At 39.5% G+C, this 22,543-nt stretch overlaps 1 protein-coding gene across 4 annotated transcripts in view; it reads right to left on the bottom strand.

The window, feature by feature from the left end:
* The window catches only part of NCKAP1 (NCK associated protein 1), a gene marked incomplete in the record, with an annotated part of 2,707,503 nt that extends 2,691,085 nt beyond the window's left edge, over nt 1-16,418 (bottom strand). For 3 of the 4 annotated variants that reach the window (XM_044075245.1, XM_044075246.1, XM_044075247.1), the window contains 1 exon segment: nt 16,071-16,418. In XM_044075245.1, the coding sequence (XP_043931180.1) occupies nt 16,071-16,178 (108 nt within the window). 4 annotated transcript variants of the gene reach the window in all.
* Between the last annotated feature and the right edge of the window lie 6,125 nt (nt 16,419-22,543).

Below are 22,543 nucleotides of genomic sequence, written 5' to 3'. Positions count from 1 at the left end.
GCAGTCCATGATGAATCCAGTGACAACAGGTACTTTTGCTTCGTTTCTGCTGCTGTTTCCTTCTATAAACTGGTAAAGAGAAAACAGTTTCTTGCTGGTCCTTCGGCAATAAGCCAAAAATCTCAAAAAAACAAACTGCTGGATATGTCCATATATACCTCATCATTCTAAGGCAGGGATTCCTATGATTCCCATCCCTGCATCACAGGTGTCATTCGAAAAGGACCTTAATGACATCTGCTTAACCTGGTGTAATGTAACTGATTTTTCAAAGGTTGTGTCACAACTTGCAATCACACATCATGGAGACACGTTATGCTAGAAATGAGACTGTACCAGTGGGAAAAAGCGAATGTAAATGACACCAGGCATGAAAGTGTGTTAGACTCTTTGCACTTAAAAAAGCTATGACTGGGGGTGTTGCATGGGCACAAGTGGCCGTTACCACATCTGTGGTGATCGTACCCACCCCCGATTGCCTACAAACTGGCCTGATGTTGCTTTGTAGGCTATACTACTCCCGTTAGTTATTCAAACCCCCACCAGCAGGTAGACTGAGAAATAAGCGAGCAATCTACTGGTCAGAGCAAGTATTTTCAATTTCTAATCCTAGGTATGGAGTGCAAAGCACACTGCTTGAAATTACCATGCTTGCTCAAATTCTACAGGTGGTGGCCAACAAAACAAGCAACACATCAAGAAGACAAATCGGGAAATGACTGAAATGCGAACTGTGGTGTTACATAATTGAATGGCACTTGATATAATGCTTGCTGCAAAAGGGGGGGGGGGTCATGTGCCCTCACAGAGTCGTTGCTGTTCATATACTAGTGACCATCATGATGAACATGAAAAACTGGCAAATTTCATGGAACAAAGGACCAAAGATTTGGACAGCACATCAAAACAATGGACACTTTTTGGATGGTTGGGCAGTATTTTTGGTAACCTGGGAACTAGTATAATCCAAGGTATTGTCATTGTACTTTTTATTTTATTTGTGGTCATTTTGGTATTTTCTATTCTAAAGGCAGTGATTACAAGACGTTTAAACCTCACCTGCACATGAAATGCCACTGCATGTACCAATCAATGACAATTCTATTATAACAGATGGTGATTACTGTGACGCAGAGGCATACTTCATCAAGTTAAGAAAAATAAAAATATAATTACATGTACAGTATAACACTGCTAGTGTCAGAGGGAGGAAACTTATGGGACAAGATCAGCTTATTAAAATGTATATTCATTTCAGTTCTTTAATGATGCTACAATATGATTGTTAAAAAGCAAACACAATTTGTATGCAGGGCTGGGAAAAATACAGCTTCATAAACTAAAGTTATTACTGTGTTCTAACTGCACTCTTTTAATATGTAATAAGGGGGGAAAAAATGCTTCATAAAGTCAAGGCATGTTAGTTACTACAAAAGGAATTTGTTAACCCGACTCCTCCAGGCTAGGAGTGCATTGTTGCTAGGGAAGGTTCGAATCATCCAAGGTCAGAAACAAGACCCCTTGAAAGCAGGTAGATCATGTACAGATAGGTGTTCACGTGAAGTCTGAGGCAAAAATCACGAGGGATGATGATGACATTTGCAAAGTTTTCTATTAGCCAGAGTCATTGTAACGCAATAAAAATGCATGACCAGGTTTACTAAGAAAAATGTATAAAAGATGTAGTTTGTCTCTCTTCAGAGGGACTGATTTAACGACTGCTACAAAGATAGTCTCCCAGCGCTGTAAGAATAAAATTTCTGTTTGCACATCCTGAAGTGTTGCTCCTGACTGAAAGCATAGATTGTAAACTTTTAATGTTATTTATTTAGGACTATAACAACATGAAACAAATATCTTAAAGATCAACATGCCAAACAGTGTATGCATGTATCACAAAAGCTGAAAGTATAAACTTAAAAAAGCTGTTGTACATAACAAATGGGAATAATATAGAAAGTGTTGCCGTTGTGATAAGAAATTATCTTTGAATGTGAATGGTCTCACAGCTAAACACAAAACAGTAAGATTAGTGAACTACATTAAGAAATGCAGAGTGCAAACAGCTATGCTACAGCAGACACCCTTGGAAAGGGGAGAATGTTAACTCTATAAAGTATTTCAGGGTGGTTATTCAGAGGAATATCCGTCACAAGGGAAAAGGGGGGAGTACTTTATTGCAAGAAGAGCTAAAAAACAGTGACAAAAGAGGAACAAAAGATAACAATGGTAGATTCACAGCAGTAACAGGCTACTGGCAAAGGAGGAGGATTATGCTGGCATATACTTCTATTTTACCTAAAACTACTACAATGGAGGTTAAGAAAATTCTGGCAGAAATAATCAGCTTCCAGCAGGGAATATTATATTACTTACAGGTGGGAAATGGAATTTGATTTACAGTGAACATGCGTCTGAAGGGCCCAAAAGAGAAAATACAACAAAAGAGGGTACATTTTTGAAGACACTTATGAAAAATTTGGTATGGAAGACATGAACTCAGTAGCACGAACTTGCAGAGACTTTACATACAATTCCCCAGGGTACAATAACTAGGCTAGACTGGATGAATTATAAATCAAAGGGGCATATGCATCTTATTGACAGCTTTGACACATCCAATAACTATTTCAGATCATGCACCAATAACTACTAAAATGAAAATTAAAGTAAAAATGAGATGCTGGTGCTTCCCTACCTGATAAACAGAGAGGAATTTAAGAAAGGAGTAGTGAAAATTAAAAATCGGGAGTTATTAGGAAAGATACATTTCTACTGTAAATATAGTTAGGGAGTGGGATAAAGTGAAAGCGTAGTTTAAAAAAAAAAAAAAAAAGGAAGAAATATGATTTAAAAGTAACCAGAACTATTTAGAGGGACTGACAAAGGTTAAAGTACTGCAAAACAGGTGTAATCTCACAGAACAAGAAGAGGCACAACTGCAGAGTGCTACAGAGACAATGAGGAAGTACCTTGATAAAATGTATGAGTTTAGAAGGATTGGTATTAAGCACCTGTTTTTTGATAACTCAAGGAGCACAACTCAGTAAACAAAGTAGAAAGGATTGTTGCCAAGCTTATGGAGCCTATAACAAGGAAAATAACCAGGCGTCCTGTAGAGTGATTAAAAAATATATTTCACGAATTTTATAAAAATCTTTATAAAAGCAGAGAGAAATGCAGAAATCAAGAAAAAAGTACAAATGGAAATGTTTACAGAAGAATTAAACATGCTAAGGTTAGAGGTAGAAGACGCACGATTACCAACGGGATAAGAGGAGATGAGAAAAAGGTACACGGTTGCCACTCGCAATAGAAGTGAAACTTCTGCAAGGAGTGTGAAGGAAAGCCGCTGTATTTATCATTGGCAGCTAACCATTTCACAGAGTTTGAAGCAACACTGAGTAAGCGATAATGCCACAGTGTGTGTGTGTTAATGTGTAATTAACACCCGCCCCGGGTTGTCATGAGGCCCAACGCCACAAGCAGAGGGCCTGCACACCCCTGGAAGGGTGTTAATTACACATTCTCACACACACCCTGGAGGGCACTACTGCACTTGGAGAATGGGTTCTCTATAAAATTGTTGCGTTTTAATTTTTTTTTTACTACTATATTTTTTTATATATATTTTTGATATAAAATATCTCCTCCGCCTAATGCTTCAAATTTGCTGTATTATATGGAAAAGAAGCATTTTAAATCCAAAAAATAACATTTAAATAAAAAGATAACCAGGTATTTACTTTATTTTGTGGTCCCTTACTTCGAAAACTTTTGGTTCGTTGACCATCATTGCAAACTGAAGTTACTAAATAATGAAACACATTTGAGTTTCAGAATTTTATTTTCTTCAGAAAATTCATGCTAACAGAAATCATTTAATTAAGCAACACTGTAATTTTATAAGCGCAGTAATTAAAATCTTTTTCTATTTTTGGGCCTTTGTTCCTGCTTTATTTCAGGCTTTGTCAAGATTTCTTGTGTTAAGAGTTTGACAGGTACAGTCGACAGACAGGAAACCCTTTCAAATGATGCTGCTGCCAGCAGAGCGCTAAATCTCTCTCACTTTGTGTGTGGGAAATGCACGCTAACAGAAACAGTCATTCAAGCAACTTTGTAAGTTTATATGAGGAATTTTTTAAATCTGTCCCTATTTTTGGTTCTTTGTCGTCACCCTCCCCTCCTCGTTATTTGTAGCTATGTCCAGATTTCTTGTGGCTAGGAGTTTGACTGGTATGAGAGAGAGGTACAGAAACCTTTCAACAGATGCTGCTGCTGCGAGGGGACCACACATTCTGAAACGGTGTGTGGTTGAAAGTTAAAGTAGAGTAGGAAGTCAAACTTTGCCATTAGTGGGCAAAGTTTGACTTCCGTTTCATTCCGAGCACTCACACCATCCGCAGAAGTTTCACTTCAAAAATTAATGGCAAGAGAAGACCAGAACTGGCAGAGTTTTTAGTAAAATCTGTAGCAGATAAAGGATAATTAGTGAGACATATAAAGGATTGGGAGGGTGGCCTAATGGTCAAGGTGTTTGCCTTGCAAACACAAGGTGCAGGGTTTGAGTCTCACAAGGGATAATTGGCTAGGCTTAGAATGGCTTGCAAGGGCAGTTAGCTTAGTACTAATCTATGAACCTAAGAAATACTGCAAGATAACTACAGGAATCAGAGGACGTTAAAAAGGATTGGAAGAGAGATTTGATAAGCAACTCACAAAGAAACAGCTGGAGAATATGTGTACAGCCCCAAATACACAAAGTCTAGAATATGTAGAATTTTTGCTTGAAAAAGTGTTTCCATAGGTATTTTTATACTCCAAGCAGATTCTAAAGAAATTTTCCTCAGGTAGTTTGCCAATGTTGGAGGTGTGATGGGGAAGAAAGAGGCAACTGAAAACATATTTGAGTCGAATGAATTGGCAGACTTTAAAAATTCCCTGCAGACTACTCATCATTAATACTGGGTGAGCAAACTGACGCAACTCAAAAAATCATTTTTTCGGCTGCGATACAGAATCAGAACTGCTGTGTACACACAGTAAGACCTTGCAGAGTTAAACAGAGTTAAATTCTGATGACTTCCAGAAAAAAAAAAAAAAAAAAAAAAAAAAAAGAGCATTTACTAGAAAATGGAAATCAAAATCTAAACCAACCATATTACAAGTTGTGGATATAGTAACGGAGATAAAACAAAATGGAACTGGGATCTTTAGAAAAGGGTAGGAGCAAATTACATTGAAAAAATGGGAATTGTGGGAACAATGCATGCATAATAATATTCTGAAGAAGTGAGATTTAAGTAAGGCAGGAATTGAATAAGCTATGCAATGTTCAACTGACAATGACTGTAGAGAGGATTACATGTATAATGTTTGCAACTGAAAATATTTCAGTAAGGTTTGTTTTCAATTATAAGGGTAGGATTATTGAATTATCACTAAATGACATGGGGAAATGTGTTTCTTCTTTGAAAAGAATGCTAGGACCTTTCCTTTTTCATATCTGCTTCTCACATCTCCAAGCTGACAGGCAGAACCTCTGCCTTACAAGGTATGCAAGAGACTTAAAACTGGGTTTTTTCTTCAAACCCAGTTTCTTCAGCACTGGTTTTAAAAATGCCTTTTCATTCAACCCCTTGCCTTGATATGCCATAAGTCTAAGTATCCATCTGACCTCTCTGTTCTCAGTCATATTACAAATATGAAAAAGCATCTTTAAAACCCAGTGCTGAAGAAACGGGGTTTGAAGAAATGATTTCACAACATTTATTTTGTGTGTTTTTAGTGATTTTATTAAGTGATTTTTCTGTATTTTATAAACATTACTAGTGATGCTGGTAAGAATGGACATCAGAACAATGGATTAATTGATAGATTTTCAATGGATAGCTATAACTGGTTTATTAATTAAATGTTCTACTGCATTTTCATGTTGAAAAAGGTCCGATGAAGTTGTCGTGAAACCGCTTACCTATTTTAAACTAGTTTCTGATTAAACGGTTTGGCTTTTTATGAATGCTCGGGCCATGTTTTACTCTGTGGCTATGTTTCATGTTTTCACATTATTAACTTGGTTAAACCACAGGAGTACTCATTTCCATAGTAGTGTGTGTGTTTGTTGTGTTACTTATAATCAACCAAAGTTTATTACTGAAATGGCCTGTATGAAGCTGGCTCTGATGGATCGTTACCCTTTTTTTTTAGGTATTATAGCAACCACCGCTTTCTTCCAGGATGTTGGTACTTTTCTCTTAAAATACTGTTAAACAAAACCTTCCACATCTTTCAGTTTTTTCCCTCTGAGATTGCAAACTTCCACAGAAATACCATTTACTCCTGCTGACTTTCCTGTAGATTGGTTACACATCCCCATTTTTATCTCCTCCTATCTTAACTGTTAGTAATTAAGCCTCCTCTACCTCTAACCTTTGCATATTTAATTTTTCCGTAAACATTTCCATTTGTAACTTTTCTTGATTTCCATATTTCTCTGCTTTATACAGACTTCCAATGAATTTCCGAAATATTTCCAATACTTCTACAGGATTCCTTGTTATAGGCCCCAAAGCTTGGTGACAGCCCTTTCTACTTCTGTTGCCCAAATTGTTATGCTAAATGTTTTTATACTCTGGAGTGATTATCAAAAAAAAAAAAAAAAAAAAAAAAACATTGCTTAAGGGGTGCAGCTTGGATAGCAGGCTGAAAGCAGCTGAATTATTGAGCTCTGCAGTCTTCATCTTTTCCCGACAAGATTTTTTTTTTCAATTTCACCAACGACCTGAAACCATTAATACTAAAATCTGAAAGCCGTAAAATACACGTTGGTGTAATTTACAACAAAAATCTTCATATTTTCCTGTAAAACTCTCCAGAAAGGACACCGAAATTACATTCATAAAGGAAGATGAGCAACTCCAAGTTTTCCCAGCAAGAAAATCCAATGAAGAAAGAAATACAACAAAGCTTACCACAGTTCAAGACTTGGTGATTAAAATAGATAAACTAAACCTAAAAGTGGACAACATAAAAGAAGATACCAAACAAATAGCCTTATTGAATGAAGTCCTTAAACAACAAACTGCCCAGACTGCTGCACTTGAAGATTCTGTAACACATAGACCACAGAGCAACAGAAAAGGAGAAAACAATCCTTCTTCAAGAGGACACCAGACTCACTGAGAAGATGGATGACATTGAGAATAGAACCAGAAGAAACAATACAAGAATCTATGGCATTCCGGAGCAGATGGAAGGGGACAATGTGATAAATTTCATGAATTCTTGGGATTACTAAAATCTTAAATCTACAAGAAGCATTATCCTTCGGGACAGAAAGGGCACAAAGATCTTTAACCACAATTTCTGCATCCAGTAAAAACTGCCGCCCTAGATCTATTATTGTAAAATACCTTGTATTAAGAACTGCCTGGTCTCCTGCTCCATTAAAATTGATAACCAAATCACTAGATTTGACAATGACTTCTCATCCCTTATACTGTCCAAAAGCATGTGGCCCTCTAAGAAAATCGTTAAAAAAAGGAAGAAATCAAAGCACAACTTCTATTTCCTGCAAGAATAAGACTATCCCTGCCTGCGGGAAAGAATACCTTTACAGATTCTTAGAAAGTGCCAAAAGTTGACTAGCACAAATTTACTCTCAGCTGACTGTTTGCTTGTTATTTTGAACGTAGTCTCAATGTTTACCATTATTCCCAACTTGGAAGGGGCAGATTTAGTTGGAAAATATTTACTTGAGTTTAGTCCATATAACAGGGTTAAGACTGATTTGTCAATTTATTGAATTTGTTTTGCAAAATAATCTATTTGTTTTTGACTGCGAGTACTTAAACAGATCCCTGGCATAGCTATGGCACTTGTGCCATTAGCTAGACCAACATGGCGTTTCCCCAATGGGAAAATTTTAATGTTTTAGTTCTACTATTATTCTAGATGTATTAAATTTTACTGTTGCTTCATGGACGATATAAGTTTTGTTATGGGCTGGCTCAGTTACACAGTTGCAGAGTTTCAGTGCACAATTATTAGCATGGGACTACCTCCGCTTCCTTGAAAATTTCCATGACTAGTATTGAGTTTTTGGATGTTGAGATATATAGGAATCCTGATTTCCGAGTGCCATAGAACCTCCTTGCTTCATATAAATAGCATGCACCCTGGACACATTTTTCAGAATGTGGTATGTGTATTTCTAGGTTAAATTTGGGTGAGGATGAATATTCTAGTGACCTCAAGGATTTGAGATTGAATTTTATTGAAAGAGGATACAAGGAGAATGGAGGTGGAGTATGGGTTGTCGCAGAGTATACAATTAACGGATACATGGGCTAGACCATATTTTTCTACCCCTGGTAAATGTTACAATAGTTAGACATTACAGGAGTAGAGAAGTACCTTTGTTCCTACATTTTAGTAGTGAGGCTGACGTCATCAACAATGTTATAATGAAACACTGGCTAGTTCTGACCAAAGATATCATGGGGACAGTGGGATCCCCCCCCCCCCCATTTAACTTTAGAAATGAGAAGTCCTTGAAGCAACTTTTATGCTATCCTGATGTTTTTAACTGTAGTGTCATTATACACTGGATCTTTTCCAGGACTCTCAGCATACACAGCCCTGGGATTATTTATTGACTCAAATGTACCACTACAAAAAGTCCAAATCAGTTCATGTAGTCCTATATGGTTTTATTTTCTTTACCTTTCTAAATGTCAACAACTCTTACAATCGTTTTTATGGAATTGCTGCTTGTACATGACCACAACCGCTTATAAGGGAGACTAAATTGTCTCCGTTTTTACTTCATTGCTAAAATACTGTTTTAGACATTTTAACAACGCCTTATTCCATTGTACTAACACTGGGCAATACTTCTATGTAACAGCAAAATTCTTCTGGAGTTTGAGCAGTCGCATTTTTCAGAAAAAGTCCCTGTGGAAGTCCAGTCTCTTAAAAAATGTCACTGCATGCACTGATAAAGACATTTAATGTCAGATGCAGAACTACATGAACAAAGGTATCCTTTACAGAAGAATTATCAAACATCTTTAACTGAAAGGGTGGCAGTTTTCAAACTTTATCATTAAACCTGTAACTACACATAGAAAGAACAGTGAATTGCATCACTATCAGTAAAACTTTGTAATATACCCTAGTAACCCTTTTAGTAACCCTTTCAGTAACCTACCAAAGTTGAGAAGTTTGCACACTACAAAAAAATTTAAAACACTGTTTAACTTGTTTGGAAGACCAAAGAGGATTATAATTCAAAGAATGCAATGGAGTAGAATATTGTATGGTGAAATTAAATCTGTCTTGTCTAAAAGTGAAATATTTGTTACTTCAAACAGCAATGTAAAATGTTCCTCTGTAACAATTTAATTTGTTAACCTTGAAGATGGGCTGATCCAAGGACCCCTTTCAGCCATGGCCCATGTATGTCATACATTAAAACACGATTTCCAAACATAGTACACTATTATATTAACTAACACACAGAAATAAAAGATACTTTTTTGAAAGAATAAGCATTTATTTTAAGAAAACAAATAATAAAACAACCAGTTTAAATAACTGAAAGGCTTGCTGTCCGAAGTTAAGCGACTGTATTCTATAATACAAACAGAAAAAATACTCAAAAACGTGCAATAATGAAATAAAAGTAAAAAATAAGCAATCAATGGAAAGCCCCCTGCAAACAACAAATAATAATTAGCGGCCAGTTAGTAAAAATCAATCCAACACTGTTGAGTTTCATCCAGTTGGCTTCAGTGACCCCATAAATCATCACCATCCATGGAATTAGAATTTGCTAAGCAAGTAGGAACAGAAACAGATTGCAGGGCTTTCCATCACATAAGCACATACCACATACATCCAACCTCAGGGTCACCAATGTGCATACTGTACGCGTTTTGGATGTGAAGAAAATGGAAAAGTGAGGCCATGCAGACTCACCACAGAAAGCACTCCGGACAAAAACTGAACCAGGACAACCTCTTACTGGCAAGGCAACAAGGCTACACACTGCACCACTGTGCCATCCAGTAATTAACACAATTTAAAATCAGACAACAGCCTGCCAAAGGTGCAACCTACTTCTGACTTAAGTAATGAAAACATTTTTCTGTTATTGCTCATCAATTATACCACTTTATTTGGTTTAAATTCTGTATAACTGATTCTAAATATTCTTTTAAAAGTTTAGCAAATTCTTCGATATCACGACATTTGCACATAACGTTAGCCAAGACAGATTCAACAGAAAATCGGTCGAGGTATACATGTAACTGAGGACTATAATCGTGTCTCCAATCATAACCACATTATGTGTTTGAGAAATGGATACCAAGAAATTCACCTTGAGATCAAAGGTCAAGGGGTGAATCTTGGCAACAAAGTCAATGTAGGATTTCGATTGGATACCAGACCATAACTCTTTGCAGTGCATGAAGCTTTGCTGCTCCATGTACAACAGGTTAAATAAGAACACTGGCAAACAGGCAGTAGCAACACATCTGTCAGCTTATTGGTTCACTATTCATTAGCATGCCAAAGGATCAAAAATCAGAGAAAGTTTTTAAAATATTGCTTTAATTCAATTAAAATTTTAATACAGAACATCAGGTTTTGCATCACTAAGCGTTTCTGAATAAAGAGTTAAACTCTGTTTTGGGCATTTATGAATGACCATAATCTTCATTTACTTGCCAAAAAAAAAAATCAAACAAGTTTAGAACAAAATTATGAGATGAACTCAAGGGCACCTTACAGGTAGGCACAGCAGGCATGAAAGAAGCTATTTCTACTTCTGCCACTGTTCGTTGCGTGGCACTAAGTAATTGATTCTTAGCACTAGACCAAATATTAAACAGCATTTAGAAAAGTACCAACTTTGGGGTTGGTTCTAACACCTGGAAAGGTGTTAGAATTTGTTAAAACACCTAAGTGTTGTTAATATCAGGTCTCACCCTAGAGTAGCACTACTAACTTGTCTCTTTTGACATTGGAGCATAATCACTGAGCTCCACGCACTAGAACAATAATATATGCTATAAGGAAGCATGGACATAAAATGAAAGTAGTAGGTAACCTTTACATAAATTCTACCAAACAGCATTGTGTAGTTACTGCTTCCATTTTTACTTAAATAATTCTATTAAACCATCTCAAAAAGTTAGAACATTGTTAATACAACACCACATACATAAATAAAACAAACATTAACTAACTCTTTAATAAACTCAAATACTTCTGGTATGAAGTTAATCTACTGAAATTCTCTGCTAAACCTAATCCAATTAAATCAGGGACCACTCACCTGCTCCGACTTTTTCCAGACACTTTAGCCACTCTTCCCAAGCTACAAATAGCAACTTCACTCCCTTGTTCAACTTCCCAGAGCTCCTCCCCTTCTACTTCAGGAAAAAATCTCACCAAAACATATGTAATCTACTTGGAAGCATGCCCAAGCCCCACCCCTCAGCTTCACATCACATTTTTTCCTAGTTTAATCTACCACTACAAGGAATTTTTAACCAAACCTCGTCACGTTTTAAACTACTGAAGACAAAACATAATGCCAAACACCTGGAAAACAGCACTCATTACCCCTTTCACGCAAAATAATGAAACCTCACACTTCCGTCAAGGTTCCATCCTACCCCCTTCTTAGTTAAGCTACATTCACAATATCACCTAATCCTAAAACAGCATAGACTCTGAACATGTGGCAGTACAATGATAGCACTTTGGTGCCTGATGACATTCTCCACAACACGGAGAGAGATAACTTGGCAGGAGCAATACTCGCTGACTACTCAAAAGCCTTTGCCCTAATCAGCAACCAAAAGTCCTCCTTTTTGGTCTTCAAAACACTGGCATTAGAAACATTCATCCCTCACCTGCTTTCAAGACATCTTGTCAAACAGATCATTGAAAGTTAAATGAAATTAGTGTTTTCCTTTTCTCAACCCACATCTTTCAGTGGGAGTACCCCAATATTATATCCTAACTTATCTCCTCTAATTTTCATTAACAACTTACAGTATGATCCTAATATTTTAATATGTACATTATAATACAGCAATATGTATGCAGTCCTATCATAATACAGTATGTTCCTAATATTTGTGCGTGAATGAGTGTGCCTTCTTTGAAGGCTGGGTGTCGGGCTGGCAACTCGGCACCATAAAAACTTACTGCCAATCATTAGCGGACCGGAGTTCCACTGTGGCGACCCCTAACCGGGAAAAGCCGAAAGACATTACTTTATGATCCTAATATTCTACAACTCATCCTCACATTTACTACATGTTAATAATCTTTAGGACCAGCCACATCCACTCTACAACTAATACAAAACTGCAAAAAGACTAACATCTCTGTTCCTTGCTCAGTAACTACAAAAACAAAGCGTGCTATATGACACCACCCTAAAAATCACTGCCCTTTGCAGCACACCAAGACAAACAAACAAATTCTTCAAATACCTCAGTTTGTGGCTAGGCCAAGCACTAATATTCCATACCCATATTTAGAAATTAGGGTCAAAAATTAACTCACTTCTCTTTTGGGCCAGAAAACCTCACCTAATTTATCAAAACCAGCCATCATACGGACTACAGGCAAAAGAACTCTTTTGGCACAGCTCAAAAATGGACTACTCCTAACAGAAACAGCCTTTAAGAACTTCTCCATACTACAGACTATCGGAAACAAAATGTGACACATTATCACTCACCTTTCTCATGAGAACCACTCCCTCACCCTCAGAGAGGCCAAATAACTCCCTCTACAGCACAGTACACATATTGCTCGGTTTTCTCAATCTTCAAGCTTCTCCAACCCAGCTTAATCCTACCATTAGTTGCCAAACTTTAGATTAATACAAAACACACACACACACCATCCCAGCTAGTCTACGTACTAATCTTCCAAACATCCATCCCATCCTTCAAAGTTGCATTCTCCCATCAATAGCATAACCAAACTTAAAAACCTGAGCATACAAACAAAAGAAGTTGTGTTTAAGGCACTTGCCTGACATACTAGAACTTTTATTTGACCTTGCTACCTACACTGCATGCTATTTGGCAAACTTTAAAAGATTAAATAAGGTTTTTCCTTAATCTGTCATGCCATCACAGTAACAGTTAATATATCACTACTGTGAAATGCTCTTAAGTATGCTTCAAAAACACTCCAAGCCTATGAACTCTACCGTACAGATTAACAAGACCATTATAGAGTACAACGCCCCTTTTGGAATGTACCTCACAAGACATCTGCAGCAGCTGGAAAGGCCACAGAAGTACCTCACAAAGAGTATTACTGGCCTCAAACAAATGCCCTACACTGACCGCCTCAATAAACTCCAGCTTTACTCCGTAGCATATCACCTACTCCGAGGTGATCTCTGCCTAACATATAAAGCTATGTCAAACCCAGAGCTGTTGGACATGCTACAACTAAAGAAATCCCAATCCCTCTGAGCTACACGCTCTAGGGACCTAAACCTTGTCACCACAATAAACAGGACATGCTGGAGAGATAGATTCCTGTCCCAGAGACTTCCCATACTCTGGAACAGGCTACCCATCTATGTCAAACAAAGTTCTTCATTAGCACTCTTCAAGAAAAATCTTGATGAGTGGATGGGAAATAGGACATACACCCCAGGGATTACTTCTGTGTCTCTGCTCGACAGTGGCACAGGAAAATAACTTTCTTCGGTGGCGTAAACCAGGGAACCTTGTTGGCTAGGCTTACGTAGGCCCTTAGGCCGATAGCCTAGTACCTACCTATGAGCCTATGCTCAGTCAAAAAATACCCAATTCCTGAAATGAAAAATAAACGCTCCATTAAAAGTACAGATCTGTCTGTATTACATAAAACAAGTTTAACTGTTTTGCCTACCTGATAAGTTCATAGATTATAACCATGCTAACTGCCCCTGTGGGCCATTTTAGGCCTAGACAATCACCCCATGTGAGAATCAAACCCTGCATCCTGTGTCTGTAAGGTGAACACCTTGACCATTATGCCAACTTCCCAACTAGATACTTTTGATTAAATATATTATATACACACACGTACCATTATCATAAAATGTTTACTGGTACAAACATTATACAAATGCAACTCACTTGGACATATGTTTTAGAAGTCCTTCTCAAAACCCATAGCTTGTACAATGCTTTCATTAAAAAGTTCCTACCAAAAGTATCATTGCAGAAAGGCAAGATCCAACACGATATGAAAGAACATTTTACATGGAAACATCTTAATCCTTTCCAAACAAAAGCTAAATTCTTTGTCACTATAATTCAAGCATTTCTAATTCTATAAGACAAAAATAGTTATGGCTACATTCTCCAATACACCAATTCTTAAGATTCACAAAATTACTCACGGTTTGTACATTCTAATTTGCTCCAACAACTGCATATTACCACTCTTAAACAGTGCTACAATTAATTCAGTTACCAGGACTTTATGAATGACCTCCGAGAGTATAAATACAGTAATTTAATAAATATTTTGTTGTGTGTCTGTAAAACACAAAAGTACATATTCACACACACTTAAATAAAATACTGGTGCATTCCTTTAGTCACACTGAAAATAAACCAGGTATATATGCTATACTCACCCATTTACCAAAAAACAAAAGCAATTATCTTAAAAAAAAAAAACAAAACAAAAAAAAAAAAAAACTGCAGCCTGAATTAAGCTTGTTAAACATAACACAACACAAAAGTCACTCACAGAGTCTTTAACACCAAAAAAATGTAATAACCGAGATTAGCCTTGTTATGAAATTAACATGTTTAAAGGAAAAATAAATTGTGACTATGATTAAAAAGACAAATTTACTTGGTGCTGGGATTGTTGCTATACACCCCTTTATTGGACAACATATTCATTTCAGTTTTCTTGTAGTGTACTGGCTCACTCGCCGTTTACTTTCTTAATTACAACCATACCCATTCTAATAATCTCAAAAAAATACATAAAACTAACACATTTCTAAAATGTTTTGCAAAAACACAAAAAACAATAAAAATGAAATGGCACAACAAAATACTGTCACCACCACATGGAACTACATTAATTGGAATGCGGCACTGCTATTCAATACGGCAATTTAACTTGGAATAAATGAAATGCGAGCATGCAAGACTTGACCTTTCATCATAAAACTGACTTCCACTAACATCTAAAAACATACCATTTATTATGCAACGTTGATCAGGAAAATGCAAATTTACAACTGGGGATGTGATTTTAATCACACAGATCACACGCACGTGCATTACTTCACTTATGTATAGTAAACTGACACAAGTTGGGAACTATCACGTCAAAACAAAACCCGTGGATACCAGGAAGAACAAAAACATAAAATGCAATGACACAAAATAAAACTGCATTAGAACAATCTAGCCAATCATAACGTAGTTTGCCTACAATTCGTAAATATTTACTTACAGGGGGTGAAAGCATAAATTTCAAATGACAACCAACTTCTGAATGCTCTGCTCTACATAATTAACAATAGCACAGCAAATGTATAAATTGATCATTTAAAACTGCACATTTCAACTATGAACTTTTTAAATATCAATAATTGGGAAATAAAGAACTACCAAAACTTTAAAAAAGTATTCTAAACAGTTTTATATGAAAACTAACCATGTCTGCATTTCTTGCAAGATGCTAGTGCCTTGCAAGATCCTCCTCCACAGCTACCCCATACCCATAAACGCTTGCATACGTGCAACAATGAAAAAAACTCAAGCATAAACCTACATTGCTAATCAACTGATCAATAAGACTGACCTGAAAAGATTAAATGTACTATGCTGTTACACTGTATACCTAACCGTACAGTACAACCTAGGAGGCCTGGAGGTCGGCTCCTCTTCATTCCTGCCATATCTGCTGTACCTCCCTAGGATACGGCCCCGCTGTTTCGTCGAGAATCGAGCCACAGTCTGGGTTTCCCAACCAGAAACCGTAATACCTGTGAGCCTCTGCCTTACCTTTTTGATATTGTACAGTCGAGTGAGCATCCCAATGCCCCTGTCGTTCAAGATGGTCAGTTTCTCAGCCAGCTTTTGCTGGCTAGGCTGCAGCACTGCCCGCGACATGCTGCTGCTACCTTAAATCAACTCCTTAAAGTCCGTCTAATTCCACAAAACGAAAAATTATTTCTCCGTGCTTAGCATTAAATGCTGCCCATATCCGGCAAACTGGATAGACCCTGTGACACTAATACAACTACCGTACAATAGGGTCGGTTAATTCTTCTCCCTTCCCACAGAGATTCCCGTCTTCTCTAGGTGTTGCCCTGATTTTCAGAACGAGGCTTTTCCTACAACTAGCGACGCGGGTCACGTGACTCGTCTCCATGCAGTGGGAATTGGCAAATTGGGTTGGCATTTCCGCTGGGAATGTCCGGCAGACAAAAAAGGTAATATAAAATAGACGTAGTAGCTTTAATTTTTACATGGAAGTAGAAGGAGGAATCATATGGTTCACTCAGTACCAAACTCGTAAATATAATCCCGTAGTCCCATAAAATTTCTTATATCCTTTTTTGTGTTTTGTAACAAAATATTGTGGAAAGATCACATTTCCTGATATAAATTTAAGGGTACGTGGTCCATCTAGCCAGTTATCTTACATCGCCTTTTAACTGCGTAATTTTCAATTTTCTCAGCATTTTCGTCTACTCGTCAATTCTACGGTCCAGCCAGCCAATATATTCTACACAGCCTGTCAACTTCTCAACTGTATTGTCTACAACGACTCCCCCTCTATGGCATTATGCTCTGCCTGTCATTTTCATCCACATATGGTATACTTACCAAATTTAAATATTTATTTTGTGATATTTGTTTACAGAGGTAGTGCACTGTTAAACAAGAAACGATCTTTATTGAATTATCACTTATGACATAGGCAATCATACATTTATATAAATGAAAACAAGAAATAGTGACATATTTTCAGTTGCAAACATACATCATTTATAATCTATACAATCATTGTCAGTCAAACATTACATAGCTCATTCAATTCCTGCCTTCCATTAAACCTCATTCTCTCTCCAAAAACATTATTTTGCATGTATTGTTCTCAAAATTCCCATTTTTCTATGTAATTTGCCCCACTTTTCTAAAGGTCCCACATCCACTCATATATGTTACTATATTCACTACTACTAGTACAGTTGATTTAGAGTTTGATTTCCATTTTCTAGTGATTGTTTTCTTGGCAGCCACCAGAATTAAACTCAACAAGGCCTTACTTTCTCTAGGTAATTCCACTTCTGTATAACAGATCAGAAAAAGAAGTTATGTCTTAACATAACGTTCCATCTGTATTGTTGATCTTCGTTCATTCATTACGATGGGTTATCGGTTCTGTTCTCGGAACTGAGCCAGCCTTATACCAAGCTTGCGTTAGCCAAAAACTCTTGAGCTAAGATCCTACCAACAATGCTCTGCTCCCTGTTACCTCAGATCAAGTTTGCAAGTTGATAGACAAAAGTAGAGGCTACCTCTGGTCTGAACAGACCTACAAGAAAGAAAGAAGAACCATATGAAACCCACCAGGAACCTCTGGAGGGGGAATGGAGGGTGGGGAGTAATGAATGAACGAAGATCAACAACACAGATGGAACATTATGGTAAGACATGTTGTTAATCTTCGTTCATTCCTTATGATGGGACAGAGTCCCCAGCTACCTATATCCCTGGGCAGCCCTCATGGAAGGACATTCCTGAGCACCATGGAACCAAAAAAAGCTCTTACTCTGGAGGCCAAATCCAATTTGTAATGAAGAATAAAGGTATGGGGGTTGGCCCAAGTCGCAGCTGAGCAAATGTCATTGTGGGAAGCCCTAATATGGAAAGCTGCTGAAGTTGCCCTTGACCTTGTAGAATGGGCCTTCACTTTGTGAGGCAAGGTGATGTTGTTCTAGTTGTAGATGAAGGTAGTGCAATTTCTCAACCATGACAGTAATGAAACTTTAAAAACAGGACAACCTAGTCTTGGTCCAGAAAAAGCCAGAAATAATTGGTCTGATTTATGGGTAGATTTTGTTCTGTCCAAATAAAAACGTATTTTCCTGTGAACATCTAGGGAGTGCAGGCAATACTCTCCCTTGTTATAATGATTAGGAAAAAATACTGGGAGGTCAATAGACTGGTTGATAGACCGCTCTGACACCACTTTCAGTAAGAAGGAGGAATTGGTTCTTAGTGAGAGTCTATCCTTATGGAAAATAAGGTGGGGGCATTTGATGCATACGGCTTGAAGTTCTGACAGACGTGTGGCTGATGTGATGGCAACTAGAAACAAGGTTTTCCAAGAGTGGTACTTTAAGTCACATGAAAATGCAGGTTCAAAGGGGGGTGCTGTTAGGGCTTGCAGAACCAAAGCCAGGTCCCAAGATTGTACTGGTTCTCTAAAGGGAGGCTTTAGGTGAAAAACACCCTTCAAGAAAGTCTTACAGAGTCTGTGTGACATGAGTGAAGAGTCCTGGAAGCCAATGTGGAAATTAGAAATGGGAGCTAAATGAACAGGAACAGTAGAGGCTGATACCCCAGATTGAAAGAGATCTGATAAATGATCTAATACCACTGAAACTGGGACTGACAAGGGGTCCAGTTGTTTGTTCGATGCCCATAAGGTAAATCTTTTCCATTTGCTGAGATAAGTTAGCCTGGTGGATGATTTATGAGATGCAATAAGAATATTGCACACTGGGGAGGATAGGTTATCCTGCCTGGCAATCATTGGAAGTAGAGAAATCAAGCTGTCAGCTTCATGTTTGTTAGATTGGGGTGGGTCAGACCCTGCAGATGGGAGATCAACCTCAGAGTTGGATTGAGTATCCACGGTCAATCTAGCAGATGTGGCCAAAGGAAGGGAAACCAAACTTGTCGAGGCCAATATGGTCCAATGAGGATTACTTTGCTCCTCAACTGCCATGCTTTCTTCAAAAATTGGGAAATGAGGGGTAGAGGAGGGTAAGTATAAATTAGACCCGAGGGCCAAGCATGGACTAGAGCATCTCTTGGTGACTGTCCCCGAGGGGGGATCAGGGCAAAGTAGTTGCTGCACTTGTAGTTGACTGGGGAGTAGAACAGATCGCAGCAAGGCTGGCCCCAGCGGTTGAAAATTTTTGCCGCTATCACAGGATTGAGGGAGCACTCGTGAGGTTGTAGAATGCACCTGCTCAATTTGTCCGCTATCACGTTGGAGCTCCCAGGAATGTGCATTGCAGTTAGAAAGTGGTTGGAAGCTATCTCCTATTGCCATATTCTGAAGGCCTCTCGGCATAACGGGTAAGATCTGGTCCCCCCTTGCTTGTTGATGTACCACACTACTGACATGTTGTCTGATTGGATTGCAGTAGTCCCTGTTGGAAGGATCGAGTGAAATGCTTGCAATGCTAGTAGCACTGCCCTCAGTTCCAGGACATTGATATGCAAATGAGCCTCTGTCTCCGACCAGGTGCCTTGGACCGAGTTTCCCTGACATAGCCCCCCACCCCATCAGGGAAGCATCCATGGTCACCGTGGCTTTTGGCTGATGGAAGCTGAAGGGGCGAGACCATTGTTGGGGATTTTGAGATGACCACCAGACAAGTCTTGCCTGCATCTCTGAGTTACACTTATCTGAAAAGACAAAGGATGTTGTAGAGGGTACCACTGAATGATAAGTAGACACTGAAGAAGTCTCATGTCTAACCTGCCCAGAGGAACAATGGTGATCAAAGCTGCCATCGACCCCAAGAGTTGGAGTATGGACCAAGCAGAAGATTTCTGATGACAGATTAGTGGCTGAACCTGTTGTCTTATTTTTTGAAGTCTGTGATCCGGAAGAGATCCTGTGCAATTTCTCATGTCCAACAGAACTCCGATGAATTCTAAAGATTGTGCTGGGGTCGTGTTGGACTTCTCCCAGTTTATAGTGATTCATAGGCACTGAGCTGTGAGAAGAGGGTAATCCAGGGCTTCCTCCAGTAGGCACTTGGTAGGGGCAGTAAGGAGCCAGTCTTCTAGATATGGAAACACCTGGAATCCTTGAAGTCGCAGGTGAGCAATAACCACTGCCAAGCATTTGGTGAACACTCTGGGGGCTGTAGAGAGACCGAAGGGCAGTGCTCAAAATTGGTAGTGATTGGCTCCTATGTGGAAGCGGAAGTATCTTCTTGTGCATTTGTCCACTTTTATTTGGTAATACGCATCTTGAAGATCTATAGAGCATATCCAATTGTCTCCTTCCAAAAGAGGAAGGATATACTGAACCATGACCATCCGCAATTTCTCTGTTTTTACAAATTTGTTTAGTGTGCTGAGATCCAGAATCAGTCTCCAGTCCCCTGTCTTTTTTGGCACTAAAAAGAACCTTGAGTAAAAACAGGATCCTATCTGGTCTGGGGGGGACCATTCGAATGACTCTTTTTTTTGTAGCAGCTTTCAGATTTCATGTGCTGCTGCTTCCTCCTGACTGGGTGGGACGTCGGGTAAATTTCTGGGCGAAGTGGGACAGAGATGGAAGGGAATGCAGTAACCTCCGGATATTATCCATTGTACCCAAGAATCAGTGGTTATGGTTCGCCAGGCAGTAGGGTTCAAGGAAAAATGACCCCCGACTACTTCCAGAGGTGAGCAGTTGGGCAATGCTTCAGGAACGCTGGTATCTTGGATCAGGAAAGTGTGTTTTTATGCTGGTAGGGTTGCTCAGAGAAAAAATCTCTGAAACCCCGGTTTTGCGGACCCCCCCTGCCCTGAAAGGGGTGTCTTCCATTAGAGTTTCCCCCTCTGCCCTTAGGGGAGAACTCGGCACGTGCGTCATGGAAAGAGCCCTGTGATTTACTGTGCCATATCTTCCCGCTCCACTGATTTCTGGAGTAGAATCGTTGAGGGGTGGAGTGTCGGACACTAATGGCAGACAGGGTCTTACCATCTTGTTCACACCTTGCCAGCGTATCCTTAACCTTTGGGCTAAACAATGAAGAGGCCTTGATGGGGGCATTCATAAAGGAAGCCTTAAAAGAGTTTGCAAAGGTGCATCCAGGCATGCCATCTCGTGACTATGTCTGCACCTGCCGCTCTAGCCGCACCTTCCGTTGCGTGTGAAATGAGGCGCATGGAAGAACTGGAAATAGATTCCGGGTTCACTATCTGAGAGGCTACCTTGTCGCGCACCTCATCAGAAACAGCTCCTGCCAAGGTTTTAGAGAGTTCGTTGATGAGGTCCCTCTGGAGCCTCGTAAAGTGTGTCAAGTAGTTCAAGGACCTCACAGCAAAGGTTGATGAGCAAACACACACTTCCCGAGTCTGTCTACCGCCCGTGACTCCTTGTTGGGCAGATGGACAGTCTGGCTCTCTTCTGCCAAGTCATTTTTGGTTGTAGCCGTCACCACCATGGCATCTACTGGAAGACCTTTGGACCAATGAGGATGTTCAGCAGAGGGAGATAAAATTTTGTCAGGCCTCCGAGGTATAGCTTCCAAAGTGTCAGGAGCCTTCCATGCACACTGGACAATGAGCTGGAAAAACTCATCGACCAGTGGGGTAACCCAGGAGGTAGGGGGCCAGGCATGAAAGGCCTGCAGGAATACAGATTCCTCTGAGGAAGGGTTAGAGGACTTCCAGTTACCCCTGTGTCTTAGGATCTCAAGGATGTCACCAAAGGACACCTCATCAGAGGGTGACCATGGGGACCCTTCCCCGTCATCAAAGTCCATATCTTCGGTTAGAGACTCCTCAGTGGAGTCCATGTGCTTCCTCTTGCATGAAGCCTTGCAAGGGACTTCCTCAGTGGGGAGCTCTGGGGAAGATTTTGAGGAGGGGATCTCCTGCAGGGGAGAAGCCTGAGGCCCTTGTGCCCGGGGTCCAGTAGTTGTGGCTTGTGACAGTTGTGGCACAGAGGGGGGCAAGGATTCCAACAGGGATATTTTGCCAACAGAGGCAAGTGCCCTCTCCATGGCATAAAAGGCCGGACTGCCCGAAGAGGGATGGGAGCCTGGAGCTGAGCACAACAACCTCGGAACCGGGATCACACCCCGCTCCGACGAGCTGACCCCCAGACCAGGAGTTTCAAGAGGGCTGTGAAGAATGAGGGGAGGAAAATTCCTGGAGGGTGCCATAGAAAATACTGGCATCAAACCAAGAATGCCTACCCCCACTGCACAGCTGCTAGCCTGAGAAGGGCCCAGTGCCCAGTGCACCGAGGGCCACAAGGACGACTCTGGCTCCAAACTAGGTCCACTGTTGGAATTAAAGGAAGGGAAGCTGCTATCAGAGGAAGGGGCTTCGATGCTTCCTTGGAAGTCAAAGGAGGAGTGTAAGATGGAGTCTGTGGAGAAATACGGTCACCTGCAAGAGGGAACACAGCTTTAGATGGATTAGAGAGTGCCCTGGCCACAAGCAACTGATCAACAAGCCACAACACATCCTGTTCTGAGAGGCTCCTGATCGACTTCATAGAGAGA

The sequence above is a fragment of the Protopterus annectens genome, chromosome 6.part0 (assembly GCF_019279795.1).
Source record: "Protopterus annectens isolate FY-2018-M chromosome 6.part0, PAN1.0, whole genome shotgun sequence".
NCBI lineage: Eukaryota > Metazoa > Chordata > Ceratodontiformes > Protopteridae > Protopterus > Protopterus annectens.
This window is presented reverse-complemented; position numbering and strand designations above follow the sequence as displayed.